Source organism: Helicoverpa zea, chromosome 13 (assembly GCF_022581195.2).
Source record: "Helicoverpa zea isolate HzStark_Cry1AcR chromosome 13, ilHelZeax1.1, whole genome shotgun sequence".
Lineage (NCBI taxonomy): Eukaryota > Metazoa > Arthropoda > Insecta > Lepidoptera > Noctuidae > Helicoverpa > Helicoverpa zea.
The window spans coordinates 8,187,234-8,209,242 of NC_061464.1; the positions used below are offsets into that span (position 1 = coordinate 8,187,234).

Consider the following 22,009-nt stretch of genomic DNA (forward strand, 5'->3'; position numbering starts at 1 on the left):
GTTCAGCTTTTGTACGCGACTGTACAGGGGTGCTAGGTTTCATATAACTATGGGTAGAACACGCCAACCGTCGTTCAAAATATTATATTTAGCTGTTGTCTTGCGTACTATAGGTTTTTGACATGGCTTGTACAAGGCTAATGTTAAAAAACAATTTATAGAAATTGTGAACAGCCGTAAGTATTATTATAGTTTTTTTTATGTTCATTTATTTATTTTTAAACATATATTTTACATTTTTAAATATTAAATATAATTATTATGGTAAGTGTATGTCTCTTCCAGACCTCGGGACTACAGAGTCCCGGATTTTTGGGAGGCGAACGTGGGGCCGAAGCCAACACGCTGAAGCCCTTTTGAGACAACTTTAATGAAATGGTGACACAAAACCGACTATTATCCCTGTATACACTATAGAAATGTACCCAAGGACAATCCCCGGTTTTGTGCTAAACTATTGCTAACTGTGGATGAAAACTACTTGGGCTATTGTGATGGGATGCTAATGGACTAGGAATGGGGAAATTACGGGAACTATGGCACCTGCCGATGACAATGTATTAAATACATGTAAAAATGGCAGGTGGAGACTCGCCACCTCACTTACTGGGCCCCCGGGAATCAGTCGCTAAATCGCAACAAGGGGGCAACAGGTACATGAGGGGCTGAAGGGTGAGGATACCTCGGCGGACTTTAAACGCAGATCACGCGCTCCCTGTGGGTCCAGCATCACCGGCCCACTCGCCACTTACCACGAGGCACCTACCCTCCGAGTGGGCTGCTAACCCTGCTCTAGCGACTCCACTCTGACCGGCCGATGAAGGCAAGCCAAGAGGCGGGAGACCTATCCCCCGTCATGCTTCACTCCGGCAAGCCGGAGATGGGGGACAGTATACTCTCCCTGGAGCACTCGGATATATAGCCCCGCGGGGTCGCTACTCCCCGTCATCCGCCTCAGATGCCCTGCGGGGCTTATTATAGTTATTATTATTTTATTTGTATGACAATGACAATGTATTAAATACATGTAAAAATGGCAGGTGGAGACTCGCTACCTCACTTACTGGGCCCCCGGGAATCAGTCGCTAAATCGCAACAAAGGTTCGCTAAAATACATCATCTGTGAAAATTTCAGCTCTCTAACTATCACGGTTCATGAGATACAGCTTGGTGACAGACGGACGGACGGACGGACGGACGGACAGAGGAGCTAAAACAATCATCATCATCATCGTCATCATAGCCCTTAGATCTCCACAGATACCTGTTGGAGGCGACCTGCATCCAGCGTCTTCCGGCGACCTTTATAAGATCGTCTGTCCACCTTGTTGGTGGACGTCCTACGCTGCGCTTGCTAGTCCATGGTCTCCACTCCAGCACTTTTCGACCCCATTTGCCATCTGCTCTGCGAGCAATATGGCCAGCCCAATACCACTTTAACTTGCGAAAACAATAGGGTCCCGTTTTACCCTTTGGTTACGGAACCCTAAAAATGTAGTAGAGAGAGAATAACGGCGAGAAAAATCTTTTCATTAAAAAAACAACAAGCATAAACACGTTTATATAGCACCATAAACTCTAGCTGATCCAAACTACTGGTAAGCCGACGAACAGAAAGTAGTCACTGAGAAACTAATTAACAAGCCGTAGCCGACATCGTTTGCCTTATTTCGTTAGCCAAACGGGTATTTTTGTACGAAACTTCGCCCCAACTTGGAGTACTTACGCACTTTATTTGTTGAGAAGTCCAAAGCTAATAATGAATATCTGTTTTAATAAGAAGGTTAACTGTATTTCTTTGATGGTCGAAGTTTTACTTTTCAGCGAAGGTTAGGAGTTAACAACCAGAGCTTTGACGGATAAAGAAATATTATGTAACTAAAGTCTGAATTAGAAGAGTTCAATGTGCTTAAGTCGTGGTGGCCTAGTGGGGAAAGAACCAACCTCTCGAGTATGAGGGTGTGGGTTCGATTCCAGTTCAGGCAAGAACCAATGCAACTTTTCTAAGTTTGTATGTACTTTCTAAGTTTAACTATGACACCAAAGCTGATAAATAGGTGAAGGAAAACATCTTGAGGAAACTTGGACTATAAAGTCTGAAATGGCCAACCCGCATTGAACAAGCGTGGTGATTAATGCTCAATCCTTCTCCGTGAGAGGACGCCTGTGCTCAACAGTGGAACGATAAAAAGGCTGTAACAAAACAAACAAAAATGTGCTTAAGGGTGCGTCTACACCGTGCATTTTGCTAGAGCAAGTTAACATGCGCAAGTGACAAGTGACAAGAGCACCCGAGTGGGTATTTTGCATTATTACATGCGCTAGTCGCTGGACCCTCATGTTTTTAAAATGCGTGTAACCTGCGCATGTGCCTCAACATGCGCAAGCTACTTGCACCGTGTAGATGCACCCTAAGAGCACGCGCACACTACAAATATTTAGTCGGCCGATAGTTGATTTGGGCTTATAAAGAATCTTTATTAGTACAAAGAATAAATCAGTACAAAGATGAATGGAAGTACACACTTAACAACGATTACCGACTAAATAGTCTGTAGTGTGCGCTTAGGCTAAATCTTAGCTTACATCAATACTATTCAGTATGTAAGCTAGGTAAGCTAGGCATATCGGGTGTGTCGTACCCAATCTCATTAAATTAAATGCGTTACTATACCGGTTAATATATGTCGATTAGCACAAAGAAAAAAATAAAATACGTAAAAATAAGAATTTTTTTTTTTCAAACAAAGTAAATAGAATAAAAATGTGCGAGATTTAGAACACCATATAAGAGTATACTCCTAACTTTATCTCTGCTTTACACAATGATGTTGTAAATTATGAAAACGAAAAATTACTCCTGTGGCTAAACCACTGAATTGATTAGGTATTTTTTTTACAATTCGTCTTAGAATATCATAAAGTATATGCGATAGGATTAAATGTGATTAGGTACGACACACTCTGTATAAGGTAGATAACAAAGAGACATAAAAAAAATTAAAATACTTTCGGATTTATTGTAACAACGAAATATGGAATGAAAATAACTAAAGAGCATCAGTGTTTTATTACTGTTTTTTTTTGTCACTTGATGAATCTCAAAAACAAAAATAACTTTGCAACTTCATCTTACTTGAACTTAAATAAATATATAGCCGTGCAATATTTAAGATGAACTCTCTAAGTTAGCGTCAACTCGCAGTTTACTTAAACAAGTTGTTACTGAAAGTATGTTTAAGTTATGATTGGGATCCGTACCTCTTTTGAGGTGGTAAGCTAAAGAATAGTGTGGATTTTTTTAGTAAGTTGCACACTCGGCGCGCAAAAAACAGGACCATTCTTTTTTGCACAGTTAGGTACTGAATTTGTAAAAAGATATTTCGTACATTTATGAAAATTAACTTCATGAAAAACAATGTTCTTGCAAGACAGATATATTGACTGAGAAGACTTCTCCGTACATTAAGTTTAAAAAAACTGTAACAACTCTAAAATATTTGTGAATAATGTTATGTCCATACAATGGCAACACTAGCACATTCATCTGTGATGCATTCGTTTTAGAGTTGTTCAAAGTTTAAGCAACTTTCTCAAGGCGCATATGTTTGTCGCATAGACTAATGATGTGTGACGTCATGACCCGGGTTACAACTTAAATTTTAAACACGCCGAGCGAACACCAACTTGAAATTAAGTTTAAGTTTAATGAGGTTTCAGAAGATTACGCAAATACTTTCGTATTACGTGCTAAGTAAGCGCAAGTTTGTAGTTAAGTTGAACGACTATTTTTGTGTTGATATTTTATGCAGGGGTGTTATACCTACTAATGGTAAGTTTTAACCAGAAATTCATATTTTGAATAATGTTTGATATTGATTAAATGATGTTCAGATTTTTTATGATGACTCATTTTTTGTTGAAAAGTGTAAATTAAGTGTAGATAAAATTAGAATAATCTAGAAACTTATTAAAATATCCCAAAGAGCTTGAAGATGCGGAGAAAAGGCAAGCCTACAATTTAAAAAAAAATGTTTTATTTCATCAAAAACGCTGGTGGCTTTGAGTCATCAACATTTAATAGCTTTAATTTTCACAAGGTGTCAGCGGAAATTTTAATTATGTCGCACGAAAAAATGCCGATGGTGACGATGACTGTGACGTCACATAAAATTAAAGAGATAGAAGGTAAACTCTGTACGACCACAAAGCAAAAGTTCACCGAGAACTTACACGTCAGTTTTTTGAAACAACTGTTTAGGTACTTACAATATTGAGGTTGAAGTTCCTAGGTAAATACATAGTTGTTTAAGGAAAAACTGACGTTTAATGCCTAAATATTGTTGGTGAACTTCGCCGTAATAAAGGTATTCTAAAATGAAATGAAATAATACCTCATTGTTCCTGAATCCTGCCTTTTTGGATTTTTAGACAATTAACTTCCGCCCGTGACCTCGACTGCGTGGTGCATTGATAAAAAGTTAACCTTTAAATTTAGCCTTTTTATATTAGTAGAATTTGCAAAAGATAATCATATACTTAAAAATAAATTCGATCTTGGATTTTCCTTTTTGATTGAAACTTTTGCTCCCTCGCTACTATTTGTAGTCTAATTGGAATTATCTCGGCGAAAATTTGAGGCTTTGAATAATGAGTCCCTATAACGAGCGCTCTAAGAGGATTGCCTTCCCTCATCCCTTAAACTGCACTCTATACAACTTTATACATAATGTGTACTTACGTATATGTATATCTTGGACACCAATGACTGTGTTTCGGATGGCACGTTAAACTGTAGGTCCCGGCTGTCATTGAACATCCTTGGCAGTCATGTCAGTCTGACACTAGTCTAAACAAGCGGTATTCTGTTGCCCGGACAACTGGGTTGAGGAGGTCAAATAGGCAGCCGCTCTTTGTAAAACACTGTTACTCTGCCGCATCCGGTTAGACTGGAAGCCGAGCCCAACATAGTTGGGAAAAGGCTCGGGAGATGATGTAGTTATCAGTTGCGGATTTACCAATAGGCCAAGTAGGCCAGTGCCTAGAGCGGCAGATTTAGAGGGGCGGCAAATTTTGCGAATTTTTTTACAGTTTTTTTTTTATGATTATACGAGTACACAATCCATATATAAATAAACGATTAATAAACTCACTGTAATATATGCTTAGGTTTATGTGATCATGAATTTTAAAATATTCCAATAGCGTTTCAATAAAAATAAATTGAAAAATCCGCTCGCTTCGCTCGCGGTTTCTTCATCTTTTCTGGTTTATTCTGCGCTCTTTGAGTCCAATCTAACAAAAAGTTAAAGCACCGAAGTAGCAAAAACAACTGACGCTCTACGCTGACGATTTCTAAGCTGTTCAGGAGGTGGAGGACTTTTGTGTCCCAAATAATTTCGCTTTTGTGTCCTCAAAACTCAAAAAATTTGGCGCTCGCTACGCTCGCGACTTTTTCACTTTAGGCCGGTTTTATAAACTCGTTTTGGTACTTTACTGTTCTAAATCTTAAAAATTTTGCGCTCGCTGCGCTCGCGGCTTTTTTACTTGACACTGGTTTCTATAAAACTAGTTAGCGCTTTATAACTTTGCAGTGGTATGACTCCGGTTTCTTTATGTTAAACCTAGCAAAAAGCACCATGAATGATTTCTACACAGTTTTTAAGTACTTCAATTACAATTTTAGTCCGTGATTATATTGTGTCGTTTTTTTGGGGGGGTGCCACCCGATGGGTGCGCCTCTGATATAGTACCTACCTGAACGAATGAACCGATTTTAATTTAGTATTTTTTTTGTATTACAGGTGTTTTACGGGCGAGTTTCATGAAAATCAATTGAGCCGTTTAAAAGTTACAGAGGTTTTACGCTTTAAAGTCGCTGTCAGATAAACTTGTTAGGTCAACATTAAACTCTTCGGTACATAGCGGGTTGCAAAAATAATCTAGTAACTGACAGAAATATCATTAAGTTCACAATCATTAGGGGCGGCAAAAATTGAATGGCCTACTAGCGGCAAATTTGTAAATCCGCCACTGGTAGTTATGTATGACAGTGTTTAAGATTGCGTATTTTATACACGTGTTTGTTTCATGCAGTTAACTTTTATAATATTTTTTGGAACATCTATATTTTTAGGTATGTAAATCATACCTAAAATCAAATGTCCCATCACCAATCATATGTATATCAGTCCATAATATTAGTACCTACGTATAAAATATTTACTCGTGTTCATTTATATGAAATTGACAGTTAAGTTTAAAGAATCTTTATTCTCAATATCTAATAATAACATACATATCACTTACTTGAGAACAGAATAAGACTTGAATAGGTAAGGTTAGGTTCGACAACATCTGGACAAAACACGACAATAAACAAGTCCCATCCAACACATTCATTTTTCGGGTATTTGATTTAGAAGTAAATATTTGAAAAGCTGAGTTTTGAATGCGTTGAATGAGTGCAGGTTTCTTATGCGTGAAGGTATTTTATTATAAAAGTGTGCTCCTTCAAATGTGAGCATTTTTTTGCCATACCTAATGTGTTCTTATCTTTCGGTAAAACCAGGGGCCCGATACTCCTAATTTTACCTAAGCGACATAATACGATTCACATTCGACTGCGACCCAATCACGACTCGATTACGATTGAAGCGTATGTGGCATTCCGCTATTTTTTCTTTGAAATAAACGTTTTTATCCTAGTTTTAACAATGAATCATTTTTTCTGCAAATGATTTACGATTACAATATGATTGTAGAGCAAACTACCGTATAGACCAAAATCACCAAAATAGCAGACCAAAATTAAACTGAAAGGGATTATTTACAAGTCAGTCATAAGACCAGTTCTCATTTATGGAAGCGAGACGTGGGCCGTAACAAAAAAGCATGTCAGTACCATCCAAGTTGCCGAGATGAAGATGTTGCGGTGGATGTGCGGAGTAACGAGGCTCGATAAGATCCGCAACGAGTACGTACGCGGTAGCCTTGGAGTACGCGATGTCGCCGACAAAATACAAGAAAAACGGCTGCGATGGTACGGACATGTTAAAAGGAGACCACCTGAGTACATCGGCAATGCGACACTCAATCTCGATATACCCGGTCAAAGGCGCAGAGGCAGGCCAAAACTGCGGTGGTTGAGTGTCGTAAAGAAAGACATGGAAATCTGCGAACTCAAAGAGGAAGATGTCCAGGATAGAGCGAAGTGGAAGAAGAAGATACGGAAAGCGGACCCCGTCACAAGACGGGATAAACGCTAAGAAGAAGAAGAAGAAGAAGAAGCAGACCAATCGCAAACCAATCGAATGTGGTTGGAATACGATTGGTCTTATGAATAAAATGCCCGATATGGTTAAAACTACTATTGCGATCATATTGCGATTCGATTTCTATTCAATTTTGACATTATTAACTTAGGAGAATCGGGCCCCTGTAGACTTGCTCCCCGGGTACTTCGTTGAGTGACTTGCTTAATATATTATGTTTTGTATAATATATTATGTATGTTAGTCTTTAAGGTATATATCTATGGGCCTAGGTATGCAGCCTGAAAATAAAGAGATTTGATTTGATTTGATTTGGTTAATTATTGTTGTGTAAAAGTAATGTTTGAATGTATGGTTTTGTTAAGAACTTTTCTGATTAAAATGCTTATGTTGTAAGTGTATAAGTGTTTTATATCCACTATTTTTGTGTCTTTGTATATCTTTGTCGTTGCTGTTAGGTACGGATAGTTGAAGAGCATCTTTATCAGTTTATTTTATAGTTGTGAGGGTTTTGTTTTTGGTGCACTGCCCCATATTTCAATCAAGTATAGCAAATGTGGCTTCACTAGAGAATTATAATAGTGTATCTATATAATCTTTGTGGACTTGAGTAAAACATATTTCGAAAAAAAGAACGGAATGATAACACTATAATACAGCACCGGAGTTTAGATAGGTACTCTTTATTTATTTTTAATATTTTTTTGCCTATTTGTACACAATAAAAATAATAAAAGTTACAGAATAACTTCTTTGATTTTCTGTCAATTTCGTTTTATTATTCGGCCATTTTAAAGGAGAAGTTTAAATAGGGGGTTTCATGATGAGAAACCGGCCTCCTCCCTTAGCGCAAAGCGACGCGTATTGAGGATTCCACCATTTTCTGAAGGATCTGTACGTAGAAGACTTATCCTCGTTCAGGACTTGGCACAGTTTGCAGATATCTGCTTCTGAAGGGTGCTTCACGTATTTGTAGTAATTGTGCCACCTGTAAATAACGAAAAATAAAATTAATAAACTTTTGTAAAATGCATGTTTTGCCTGATGTAGATATTATCATCTCATCTGCCAAGCCTCTTCCCATATCCCTTATTAGAGTAGGCTTCCAGCCTAACTGAATTCAGCTGTCTACCAGCTTTTTAACCTCCTCAACCCAGTTTAGTTACCCGGGCAACCAAATACCGTGGTAAGACTGGTGTCAGATTTACTGACTTCTGACTACCTACCCATTACGACTGCCAAGGATGTTAAATAACAGCCTGTTGTAGACATAACCTTACTAGTATTATAAGGGCAAATGTTTTTAGAAATGTTTTTAGATATAATTATGGATCATGGGTATCATCATCATCATGTTTGTTTCTTTTTCACGCAAAATTAATGGATGGCTCTTGATGAAATCTTCCTATTACATAGCTTATTTATCAGAATGACATATGTAGGGCCTATGCCAATACAAAAAAAAAAACACTTTGGTTATATGTGAACTGAATAAAATATAATTTTATTCTACTTTTCAGAACCGCGATAGCTATTACAATATACATCATCTATGAAAATTTCAATGTCTGTCAGGGTTCATGAGAAAGTACCTGGTTTCGGACGGGCGTACAACGACGTCCTAGTAAGAGGGCTGCGTTTTTTCCTTTAAGGCTGTGTTTCCACCAGAGATGTGCGAGGTAAATGTGTCGTGCGAGCATGTCTAGCTGTGGTGTGAAGATGTGTGAGTGTTTCCACCAAAGCTGTGCGAGGAGAATGTGTCGTAAGAGGATTTTTACCGGAGCTGTAATTACGCATTAATTTGCGGTGCGAGCTGTGCGAAGATGCGTTGCGAGTTGGTAAGCTGTGGGGTGTCTATGTACTGGCTGGTACAGTATTTTACAAAGCTCGCACACATTCCTCGAACAATCTATCGCAACACATTCGTCGCACACATTTGTCGCTTATTTTGTGCGTTTCTTCCAGAGCTGTGCTGAGCGAGGCTACGTAAATGAAGTGATTCTATTGGTTCTTGAAAAATACATTCCTCGCAACGCATCCTCGCACATGTCTGGTGGAAAACCAGCCTAAGCATGGAACCCCTTAAATGATAAATACCTGAAGTAATTCTCGTAGATGTTAGGGTTTGTGATAGCTTTGTACATGTCCTCAGCGATTTGTGTGGCGTTTCGTTCCCGGGCGTTGATGTATGAACCGGGCGGTAAGAACCTGTAATAGACCAACAGTACTAAACATGATGCTAGAATTTGGTAAACAACTTTGTCACAAGAATCGGAACAAATCATTTCATTGTTTCAACTTTTCTTCTTTATGCCTACTCGTCCTTTAAGCATAATGTTTCGAAGCTGATTTTAATTGACACGCAAATATTTAGTGTACCTATCTAAAAAAAATGTATCAGCGAGTATCAGCGACGTAGGTGTCAATAGATGATGATTGAGGGCATATAAAAACACTCAACTTACCTGGAATAATCAGCACCACCAAATACTACAGGAACCGCATAATTTTGCAAAGGATACAGAATTTTTTCAGTCACATAATCTTCACACAAAGAATTCTCAAAAGAGAAATAGAAGTAGTATTCATTTTCCAGTAAGTACAAACATTCTTGGAGTCTGTCTTTGGGGCATTTTTTTCTGCCACACCAGCCAAATATGTCCAATGTCATGTTATATTGTCTCATCGCCTTTTCTGTATGTCTAGAAACATTTTGACGATCACTTATTGTATGGCAATTGGACACGAACCACGCGGCTGCCTTTTTCTTATTCCCAATTTTTTTCTTGATGTTGAAAGGAACTGGCTTCGTTGCCTCAATCCAAGTCATATTAATCCTTGGGCCAACAGTATTGCCTTCTTTGTCAACAATGTTGAAGTAGCTCCAACGGATATCCGAGTTCAGCTTATAAGTCCAGGTAACATTATAAAAATCATCGAAAAAATCATCACACTGTGGAAAATTTGCTGCTGATTCTGATGCCAAAAATACGAATTTTTGATAAGGAGCTCTCATCGTGATCGGTTCATCCCAATTGTTTTCGACATCGAAAATTATTGCGTCGAAATCTCGATAATCGTTTAGCAAACCCCTTTGAGTTGTCAAGTAACAATTTTGGTAGGTGCAGTTGTTTTCAATGAAGGGGTTTTGACCATTTCTAGACAATGGGGTCCCGTAATGTAAAAATGCTCCGGTGTATTTCAACACAAATTTAAGATCAGTCTTAAATCTCTCCGGTTTTATGTAAGGTTTTATTTTAATCGACACGTTGCGATATTTATTGAATTTCATTTCGCGCTTTGATATAGTTACACGTGACGATCTATAACTATATTCAATATCGATTTCCACTATCACGGGCGACAAAGTTATTTTTAAATACTGAATGAAAAAATATGCGTAAGCGCACATGATCGACGTCTTCACCACCTTTGACATGATTGTGAAATAATACGAAAACACGAATACATAAGGACCGTACTGTTTAGTGACAAAGCGTACGTTTATAAACTTTAATGCAGAAAATACGGGGAAAAATGCTTCAATGACGTCAGTATCAAGTAGTCTTGTGATGTTCGAACAAAAATTTCCTCATTGTGAGGTTTATACTTAAAATTGGTTAGAGAACGAAATGTGTAGGCAATTATACTAAATAGAAAATTAAATATTAAAATGTCTTTGTTCGCGGGAGAGCCCATGAACGTGCAGAGAACGCGGCGTCCGGTATGCAAATGACAATAAATAGACGAGTGGAACCCCCCTCTACTTGCAATCCTCCAGATTTATTTTAGCTCTGAAATGTGATACCCAACGTACGACTTTTGGATAGAGAATAAAATTTAAAAAACTATTCTCGTTTCATGGAAGCTTTGTTTTCATAAAACAGTATAGGTATACATATGTAAACTGTGAAATTTTTCTGATCACATTTTTTATTGTGGGCTTGGTGAGTCCTTTTTATACAAACATTTTGTTCCTCAAGAATTGTCTGGCATATATTTATGTTCTTGCTGTGTACACGGTTGCTATGACAACTTAGCTTTTTGTTAACTTGTCTTAGAAAAAAACTGCTTAGACATAAACAAATAATATATGGATATCAATTCTTTCTACAAAATAATATTCTGATTACAAGAATTCTACAAAATCCATATTATCGCAAAGCATACATACATATCTATAACTAGTTACTAAATATGTAATCAAACAATCTTAGACGCTTCGGTGTCGACAACGGATGCCGACAATGATCCCGGATCCCGTGACAAGTTGTCCCGGGATTTGCATAACAAAGTACCCCGGGACTGCTTACCATTACAATATGCTCTTTGGCTGTTGTTTTGTTTGAATTCATTACGTATTTTTATGAATCAACTGCAAATATTTTTTGAGATAAAATCTCGTATTGATCGAAAGACAACTATCTCGGACAACTAGATCGGATGACCGCCTTTTAACATGCTTTGATTAGGTGACCTATGTAGCGGAACCAGGGATCGGAACGTCATGAAATTGACAGCTGTATGTTATGTAGTTCTGATGACAAAAATAATATGTTTTTCAAGTGCTTTTCAAACTGTTAATTACTAGCTTCCGCTAGCGGCTTCGCCCGCGTCGAGTTCGGTTATATCGCGTTTCCAAGAAAACTCTTCAAAAGTCCGGGATGAAAACTGTCATGTTCTTTCACAAGGTATCTCATCATTCAGTGGTTTAGTTATGAACGAGTAACAGACATACAGACAGAGTTACTTTCGCATTTATAATATTAGTAAGGGCTTTAAATACGTTTTCCCCACACTTGGATTATCAAACTCATGTGTACACAATCTTCTCTAATTTACGTAAAATGCCTATACGGAACTCGTCCCGATTTCCTCTTCAATCACTCTCTCTATTACGACAAACCGCATCAAAATCCTTTGGGTGGACTTTGTTTTATTCTATTTGATGTATAATAAAAAAAAGTACGTAGTACGGAGCAAACTGATAATTTCCAAACATATTATTACGTAACCCTACTTCTAATTTCGGTACCTATCTTCAAGCAAAAAAAAATCGAAGACCCTAAAGTTTGCCTCAAAAGCCGAAAGCCGCTAGATATTAGCAAAAAGTCATTAAAAGTAAGGGCGCTGTTCATCATAGCGGCTTCAAAGTAAGTATTAAACGGCAAGTTTGGACCTTAAGTTAAAAAGTTCATTCATTTAACGGTTGTGTGCGTTCGTGGGGTCGCTTCTGAATTTCAAATTTCAACACGTCGAAATAGACGTAGGCTTGTTTTTATGGCCTTATTGGGTTTCCCTATATTGTATTTTTTTTGTGAGTTAGTACCAGCATTATGTGGATTTTTATAATGTGATTATTATAATTGTGGCTTTGAGTAACTGTTATCGTTATATGACAAAGTGTATTTTATAGATGCTTTTGGCAATAATTAGTTTTTGAGGTGAAACTCACACGGAAATTTTGTTCCTATTTAGTTAAGTACCTACTAAAATGAAGTAGGTATAGTTATTTCAAAGATGATATGAAAACATTTCAAATTTTAATGTAACGGAGTGTCAAATTATCTAAGTAATCAAAAATGAATATTATCTATGTACGTAATTAGTATAAAAATGAAATGAAATTATTTAATGATAATGCAAATTGGAATAGCTCCGAAAGTAAGTCAAAGGCATACAATGGTCGAGTTCAGAATTCCGTAAAACTCTTTAATTCATAGAAGTTTCGAGTTGGTTTCCGCACCATCGGGTTATCCTATTACTGATTATTAAATCTAACTTTTGATTTGTATTCAGAGGTTTAAATTTCATTTTGGGCTAAAGTTCGCTAATGCTTTGACCTCGGCTGGTATTATTTCGCAGTAATTAACATTTTAGTTGAGTTTTGTGGCTATCCTCGGATTTAGTGAACCTTTTTGTTTGACTTACACGTTTTGGTACGAGAATGTCTAACTATTGTCTAGATACGTGTGTTTAGTTTGTTAATTATATGAGCCTACTCTGTCCACTGGGCTAATGGCTGATAGAATATTTCAAAAATGCGCTTATCTTAGAAACTTACCAGGAAACTCTCCAGCTGTGTAATAAATAAATAAATAAATGTCGGGACACCTTTTCACACACGGTTGGTTAGCCCCATGGTAAGTTATTAATTAACTTGTGTTATGGGTGCTAACACAACTGATAAACTACATATAGCTACATACATATATACATATTTATAAATACATATTGTAACACCCAGACCACGGCCAACAAGCATGCTCATCACACAAATGTCGACCGAACCGGGAATCGAACCCGGGACCTCAGATTCGGCAGTCCGGCTTGGTGACCATTGCGCCATAGAGGTCGTCATATGTAATATTACTACATATGGCTTATTTATTATTTTAGGTTATTTATTTGTATTGATCGATTTTCTGCGAAAAACTCAGGTCTTATTTTGTTTTATTGGTAAACATAATAGAAGTAGGATTTATTTTACTTTGATGCATAGTTTTTATTTTTGTAAATACAGATGTAGATTAGGTAGGATATGTAGGTTTTTACTAAATTAGTTTTTAATATGAATTGTGAAAATAATTATCTTAAGACGGTACCCTGAGCAAATGACCTTGAACCTCTGCGCCATATAAACTCGGCGCAAGAAATACGTAGCGAGTAGCGATAACGCTCATATTTTGGATTAAAATGTTTATAAAATAAAATGTTCGTGTTTTGAAAAAAATAAAATTACCATAATGTTCGTTATTAAATTACCTATCTATTAGTTGAGGTAGCAAATAAAAATAATAGTTACTTTACGAAGACCTATTTAATTTCCAATTATATTAATTATTTACGAATTTTCTAAGTATAGCTTAGACACCAAATGACTGTGTTTCGGATGGCACGTTAAACTGTAGGTCCCGGCTGTCATTGAACATCCTTGGCAGTCGTTACGGGTAGTCAGACGCCAGTAAGTCTGACACCAGTCTAATCAAGGGGTATCGGGTTGCCTGGGTAACTGGGTTGAGGAGGTCAGATAGGCAGTCGCTTCTTGTAAAAGCACTGGTACTCAGCTGAATCCGGTTAGACTGGAAGCCGACCCCAACATAGTTGGGAAAAGGCTCGGAGGATGATGAGTTACTTTACGAAGAGATGCATCTTATTAGTGATTATTTCTCATTTCTGTGGTTTTGTTGTGACCCTATTATTAGACATTATTCTGCTTAAAACTAAAAAAAAAATACCATTCAAGAGTCAAGAATGTCTACAAATTTTATGTATTTTTTATTAATTGGTATTTGTTTTAGACAAAAAGAAGTTGACTTCAAAAAACAGTGCAATAAACGGCTTCCGCTACGTTTTGCTCGGGGACGCGCCTAAAAATAATATAAATATTATAATACTAGCTTCTGCCCGCGACTTCAGGTCTGGCACAGGTCTGGCAAGTGCCTGCCAATGCAACTTTTCTAAGTTCGTATGTACTTTCTACGTATATTTTGGATACCAATGACCGTTATTTGGAGGGGATGTTAAACTGTAGGTTCCGGCTGTCATTGAACATTCTTGGCAGTCGTTATGGGTAGTCAGAAGCCAGTAAGTCTTACCAAGGGGTATTGGGTTGAGCGGGTAACCGGGTTGTGGAGCTCAGATAGGCAGTCGCTCCTTGTAAAACACTGGTACTCAGTTGCATCGTGACTGGAAGTCGACCCTAACATAATTGGGACAAAGGCTAGGATAAAGGATATCTTGAGATAATAACGACAATAATAATGAGATATAGGCACCGCAGGACATCTGAGGCTGATGACGGGGAGTAGCGACCCCGCGGGGCTATATATACTGAGTTCTCCAGGGAGAGTATAGGTACTGTCCCCCATCTCCGGCCGGTCGGAGTGAACCATGACGGGGGTAGGTCTCACGCCTCTGGCTTGGCTTGGCCGTCCAGAGAGGAGTCGCTAGAGCAGGATTAGTAGCCCTGCTCGGAGGGTAGGTGCCTCATGGTAAGCACAGGGAGCGCGTAATCTGCGTTTACAGTCCGCCGAAGTATCCTCACCCTTCAGCCGCTCATGTCCCTGTTGCCCTCTTGTTGCTATTCAGTGACTGGTTTCCGGGGGCCCAGTAAGTGAGGTGGCGAGTGTCCACCTGAAATTTTTACATGTACCTAATACATTGTCATCCACTAACATCCCATCACAATAGCCCAAGTAGTTTTCCTCCATAGTTAGCAATAGTTTAGCACCGGGGATTGTCTTTTTTTAACGACGACGTCCACCGGGGACTGTCCTTGGGTTCATTTCTATAGTGTATAAAGGGATAATCGTCGGTTTTGTGTCACCATTTCACTAAAGTTGTCTCAAAAGGGCTTAAGCGTGTTGGCTTCGGCCCCACGTTTGCCTCCCAAAAATTCGGAACTCTGTAGTCCCGAGGTCTGGAAGAGACATACAAAATAATAATGAAATATAACGCAACAAACTCGGAGAGTGGGGGCTCGTGACGCCACGTCTAGGTATGTAAAATTTGTACTAAGCAGTGACTTAACACGAAATTCAAGCGTTGTTGTTTTGTTTGTGAGAGAGAGAAAAGAAAAATACGTGTCCATTATTTTAGGGTTATCTAAAAGACGCACTAATTACTTTTTTTGATTTACCATACCTATTTCATAACATTCATTTCAAGTGTAGTATTGCTCTTGAAGTTCCACATCAGGTGTTCCAGATCTTCGACGTTTATACGTCAATAGAGAGTGCTTATCAGATTGAACCACTTTTGCTAAAACATCATATCTTCATATGCTATAGCCTAGCTGGGCTCCTGGAGTTCCACATCAGGTGTTTTACATCTTCAATTTTTATAAGTCAACAGAGAGTGCTTATCAGATTGAACAACTTTTGCTTAAACGTCATACCTCTATATGCTATAGTCTAGCTGGTGTAACCGTTCCACGACAACCCTAGGCTGTAAAAATTTTCGTTTTCCCTAACATATATATAAATACCGCAGGCTTCCCCCGAAGGGGAAGAGGTTGCGCCCCGCCGTCCGCGCAACCCTGTAGAGCTCGTCACCTTACTGGACGCTCTTCCACCTTAGAGGACCATGCATTAACTTTACTTTTAGTCCCGCCTGATAAAAACTAGGGACAGGGGTAGACGGGACGTCAGCAAATCAAATCAAACTTAACATGCAGGGTACAAATTGAATTACAGATACTAGTAGAGAGTGAGAGGAGTAGCAATCCTACCTAACATAAAATATACATAACGCTTGCGTACAACAATGTATGTTTCAATCTACACTTTAAAACTACAATCCCCGATTAGTGACATGGGCTACCACAGGGCAGTTGGCATGTCGTACGTGTGCCGCCAGGACTAACACAGAAGATTCTAGCGGTCACGTTCCCTATGTTCTAAATGTCTTACCCAATCCTAAGGCAGGGTACTACGAAGTACAACTGCCATTGGGCAAGACAGTCTCCAGCCATGCTGGGCGCGTGCTCATATTAAGCCCCATCGCGAGCCTATTCACCCTTTACTGGTATATACAAATCTAACGCAAGCGCAGTGTCTCGTCGGTCGTTGGCAACTTTCCTTAGAAGCGCTATTGGTATACACCGAAGTGGTATTTCGTCACTTCCTCTTCCTTTAATCTGCCCCGTTCTTGACAGGCATCGGCAAATCCCCAAACCTAGCCTGTCCAGTATGCGTGTCTTGCCATCTACCACCTTAATATCCAATATGGGCCCTAAGGTATGGTGGCAGCTGACGCGACACGATCTCTAGCATCCCTCGGGACGGGTCTATCGTTCAGTTTTAGGTTGGTTGGTGAAGCCTACCCCCGCTCCCTGGAAGAGTGCGTACAACAAATGCAAGACAAGGCCAGCTGCCGGTTTGTCAGTCCATGAGAAGTAGCTTTAACTAGCGTTTGGTTCATTTGAATCCCGGTACAAGATAAAGTATAGTTATCAATAGCACATGGCATACGGCTAGTGCCGTATAGTAAATATGTATATTGCGATCTGTCAATGCGGTTCTGCCTTCTAAATGTGTATTCGATATGATAGTAGTCATGCTCTAGCCCACGGCAATGTTGTGGGTGTGTAGGTGTATTATTAATGCAAGTGTAGTAGAAGGCCTTCTCCGCCTCCCTATAACCAAACGCATGTCAGAGGTACCTCAATGTAGTCAAGAGAGAATATGCCAGACAGATACATATATTTAGAAGCGCAATACATAAATCAAAGCTCAGTATTCTTACGCTTACGCCAGTGCACAGTATCATTACGCTTATTGCCAAGTCTCGTTTTACGCTTTGCTATAATCAAGTTCAAATATCAAAGTAATTAGAAATAACAGCCTTGGGATGCCGGTCACGGTCTTTGGTATACCTGGAGCCAATGTAATAATAGGGATCACTCACCAGATATCTGCTTATAGTAAATTGTATTCGTCTTACTCACCGGACCATCACCAAACACGATACTCACACATTCTACCTGCATCACTTACTTGATAGAAACTATTATATCGCGGCTATATCTTAACAAATCTAACCGAAACTATCAATATCCCGGTGATCTTCAATATAGACTCCCTAATAGACTCGACTATAGTATTTGGTTACTAGTACTCTTCGTGACCCAGCTCCGACTGTCCCCATTTCAGTTCCCTCAAAACCCTTGTGGCCTGCTATCCCTTCCTACATCCTCGCAAGTCCCACCTTCGGCGCTGACTCCACCCTGTTCTTAAGGTCCTGTTTCACGTATTCGTTTATTTGTTATGAGATAGATTTATTAGTCTTTTTGTACACATTCTCAATTGTTCTAAGTATCGTTGTCGGGGTCCATTTGGGATTTGGCACATGTGCACTTCTATTCAATACTGAGTCCTTTGTCTCAAGGTCCTAATTGCCCTAACGGTTGGCATTGGCTTGTAAGTTCTGCTTAGCACATGTTTGATTGCTTTGCTGTGAGAAACTTTCAGACCCTTAAAATATTTTGTTAAGTTTTTATTGCACTCCATGGCAGCCGGCAAATATCCCTACCCATAAAATAGAAAGTTAATGTGTTCTTAAGAGGCCCGTCATCGTGGCGCCTTGTAAAATAAATTAATATTATTTGATAATATTTAGGGCTAGGTGACGACAGTCACATTCCCCCCTCTGAAAATCAGACGCGTGACGCAGTACAGCGTATGAGATTTCACAATAGGCCGGAGAGCTCCTAGCATCAGTCAGTTAAAACATAAGGCTTGTCTAACGGAATATTTCCACCAATAAGATTCGTACTAGATGAAACAACGTTTTGATGAAATCACTCTGGTTTCGGTCTAGTAGAAGAATCTGCGCATGCTTATAAGTTGAATATACATACCAGAGTTTCTTCTACTAGAGCTTTTCATTATGGCACCGCGTTACCTTCCCTTATCAACTCAGCCTACTACAGCTGCTGAACTTAGGCCTCTCCGTTGCGTCGTGATAATTATTGCAGCATTTTTATCCTGGAATAGTTCGCACATGTACTAATTAGAAGTTGATTCTAATTGGAAGTTAATCCAATGATAGTTGTATAATTTATTTATAAGAATGTAAAAATTCGTCCCAACTGATTTTACCCCCCTCCGATTCTAAGAGGACAGAGCCGGTTGTAAATCAACTAATAAGGCAGAACATTGAACAAACATTAATTCAGTTCCCTTTTTTTTTAACCGATTTAAATGGAAATGCCAATATAAGTCTGTCATTAAAGGATACACTGTGCATTCCACACAGCCGTGATAGCTCATGTCCACATTGATTCAATCATCACGAGCTGGAATATGATTAAGCACTATCGATTAACTTAAATAATTTGGCAACTTAGCTTCGCAACCGCATCCACACTAGGGCTGCTAGTACGTAGGTACATCAGCCGACGAACGCGCACGACGATTTTGATGAAACTTTGAACCCAAGCGACGCAGATTTATGCCGAAACTACATATGTAGTCTCGTACATGAAGACTGTTAGTGTCCTGGAATTTAAAACATAACCAGCCAAGTATCTATTTACAGAAGACAGAGGCTATATCAATAGCCACACAATATATTGTTTTCCTGCGTGTGGAGGAATTACAAAGATAAATATTTAAATCACACGTAAATACAACTTAGAGGGAGCTGTCGCTTCGTCAGTTAAACCAAAAGTAATTATATACGTCGTTATATAGTTATATAGAAGCGGGGTGTACAGCCATGACGTTTATTTTCTTTAAGGTAGGTACGCTCAGTATTCTTACACTAATTCGATCCTTATGCTTATGCAAATACGCAGTGTCATAACGCTTATTGAAACAGTTTTACGCTTATAGTGAAATTTCAGAACAACATTATTTTAATATTTAAGAACCAACATCCTGCCTCTAGCCATCTGCCATTTTTTTCTGTCCTAGTATTTCACATATTCATTTCTTTCATAATTACAATCACATACATAAATACATAGGCTGCACATTTTTGTTAGGGACTCGAACCCATAACTGTATTTCCAACTGTATCCATCCATAAGTATATACAATTCACGCCCTTGGTAATATATGGGAATCGAACCGGTCGAACCCATTACCGTAAATCATAACCGTAGTTATATTTCTCTTAATTTTTGCATTATCTTTCACCTCTAGCCAGAGTCTAGGTCTTCGTTAGGGAATCGAACCCATAAATAAAATTCGTCGTAATTATGACTCGTTTTATACAACACTTCTGTTAGGAAGTCGAACCCGTAACCGTAATCATCGCCATATGAACTCACAGTTCATCACGTTGTACAAAAAAATCACAGGGAATCGAACCCAATGCTGTTTTATTGCCGTAATGCCTCGTCTAGGACCATAAGCATGAAATCAAATCTACGTTGTGTTTTTGTGTAGTAACCGATTTAGATCTTTTATTCTCGTTGCACTGATGTGAATCAGTACATTTAATGACGAGAATCCTGGTCACGCAGCGCCAAATGTAACCGTTCCACGACAACCCTAGGCTGTAAAAATTTTCGTTTTCCCTAACATATATATAAATACCGCAGGCTTCCCCCGAAGGGGAAGAGGTTGCGCCCCGCCGTCCGCGCAACCCTGTAGAGCTCGTCACCTTACTGGACGCTCTTCCACCTTAGAGGACCATGCATTAACTTTACTTTTAGTCCCGCCTGATAAAAACTAGGGACAGGGGTAGACGGGACGTCAGCAAATCAAATCAAACTTAACATGCAGGGTACAAATTGAATTACAGATACTAGTAGAGAGTGAGAGGAGTAGCAATCCTACCTAACATAAAATATACATAACGCTTGCGTACAACAATGTATGTTTCAATCTACACTTTAAAACTACAATCCCCGATTAGTGACATGGGCTACCACAGGGCAGTTGGCATGTCGTACGTGTGCCGCCAGGACTAACACAGAAGATTCTAGCGGTCACGTTCCCTATGTTCTAAATGTCTTACCCAATCCTAAGGCAGGGTACTACGAAGTACAACTGCCATTGGGCAAGACAGTCTCCAGCCATGCTGGGCGCGTGCTCATATTAAGCCCCATCGCGAGCCTATTCACCCTTTACTGGTATATACAAATCTAACGCAAGCGCAGTGTCTCGTCGGTCGTTGGCAACTTTCCTTAGAAGCGCTATTGGTATACACCGAAGTGGTATTTCGTCACTTCCTCTTCCTTTAATCTGCCCCGTTCTTGACAGGCATCGGCAAATCCCCAAACCTAGCCTGTCCAGTATGCGTGTCTTGCCATCTACCACCTTAATATCCAATATGGGCCCTAAGGTATGGTGGCAGCTGACGCGACACGATCTCTAGCATCCCTCGGGACGGGTCTATCGTTCAGTTTTAGGTTGGTTGGTGAAGCCTACCCCCGCTCCCTGGAAGAGTGCGTACAACAAATGCAAGACAAGGCCAGCTGCCGGTTTGTCAGTCCATGAGAAGTAGCTTTAACTAGCGTTTGGTTCATTTGAATCCCGGTACAAGATAAAGTATAGTTATCAATAGCACATGGCATACGGCTAGTGCCGTATAGTAAATATGTATATTGCGATCTGTCAATGCGGTTCTGCCTTCTAAATGTGTATTCGATATGATAGTAGTCATGCTCTAGCCCACGGCAATGTTGTGGGTGTGTAGGTGTATTATTAATGCAAGTGTAGTAGAAGGCCTTCTCCGCCTCCCTATAACCAAACGCATGTCAGAGGTACCTCAATGTAGTCAAGAGAGAATATGCCAGACAGATACATATATTTAGAAGCGCAATACATAAATCAAAGCTCAGTATTCTTACGCTTACGCCAGTGCACAGTATCATTACGCTTATTGCCAAGTCTCGTTTTACGCTTTGCTATAATCAAGTTCAAATATCAAAGTAATTAGAAATAACAGCCTTGGGATGCCGGTCACGGTCTTTGGTATACCTGGAGCCAATGTAATAATAGGGATCACTCACCAGATATCTGCTTATAGTAAATTGTATTCGTCTTACTCACCGGACCATCACCAAACACGATACTCACACATTCTACCTGCATCACTTACTTGATAGAAACTATTATATCGCGGCTATATCTTAACAAATCTAACCGAAACTATCAATATCCCGGTGATCTTCAATATAGACTCCCTAATAGACTCGACTATAGTATTTGGTTACTAGTACTCTTCGTGACCCAGCTCCGACTGTCCCCATTTCAGTTCCCTCAAAACCCTTGTGGCCT

General features: G+C 39.2%; 1 protein-coding gene across 1 annotated transcript; it reads right to left on the bottom strand.

The window, feature by feature from the left end:
* Nucleotides 1-8,078: 8,078 nt before the first annotated feature.
* Nucleotides 8,079-10,290, bottom strand: LOC124636065 (alpha-(1,3)-fucosyltransferase C-like). The gene is made up of 3 exons (XM_047172018.1): nucleotides 9,740-10,290; nucleotides 9,372-9,482; nucleotides 8,079-8,262 (listed from the first exon to the last, which is right to left on the bottom strand). The coding sequence occupies exons 1-3, from the start codon at nucleotides 10,288-10,290 to the stop codon at nucleotides 8,079-8,081; spliced, it is 846 nt and encodes a 281-aa protein (XP_047027974.1).
* Nucleotides 10,291-22,009: the final 11,719 nt, after the last annotated feature.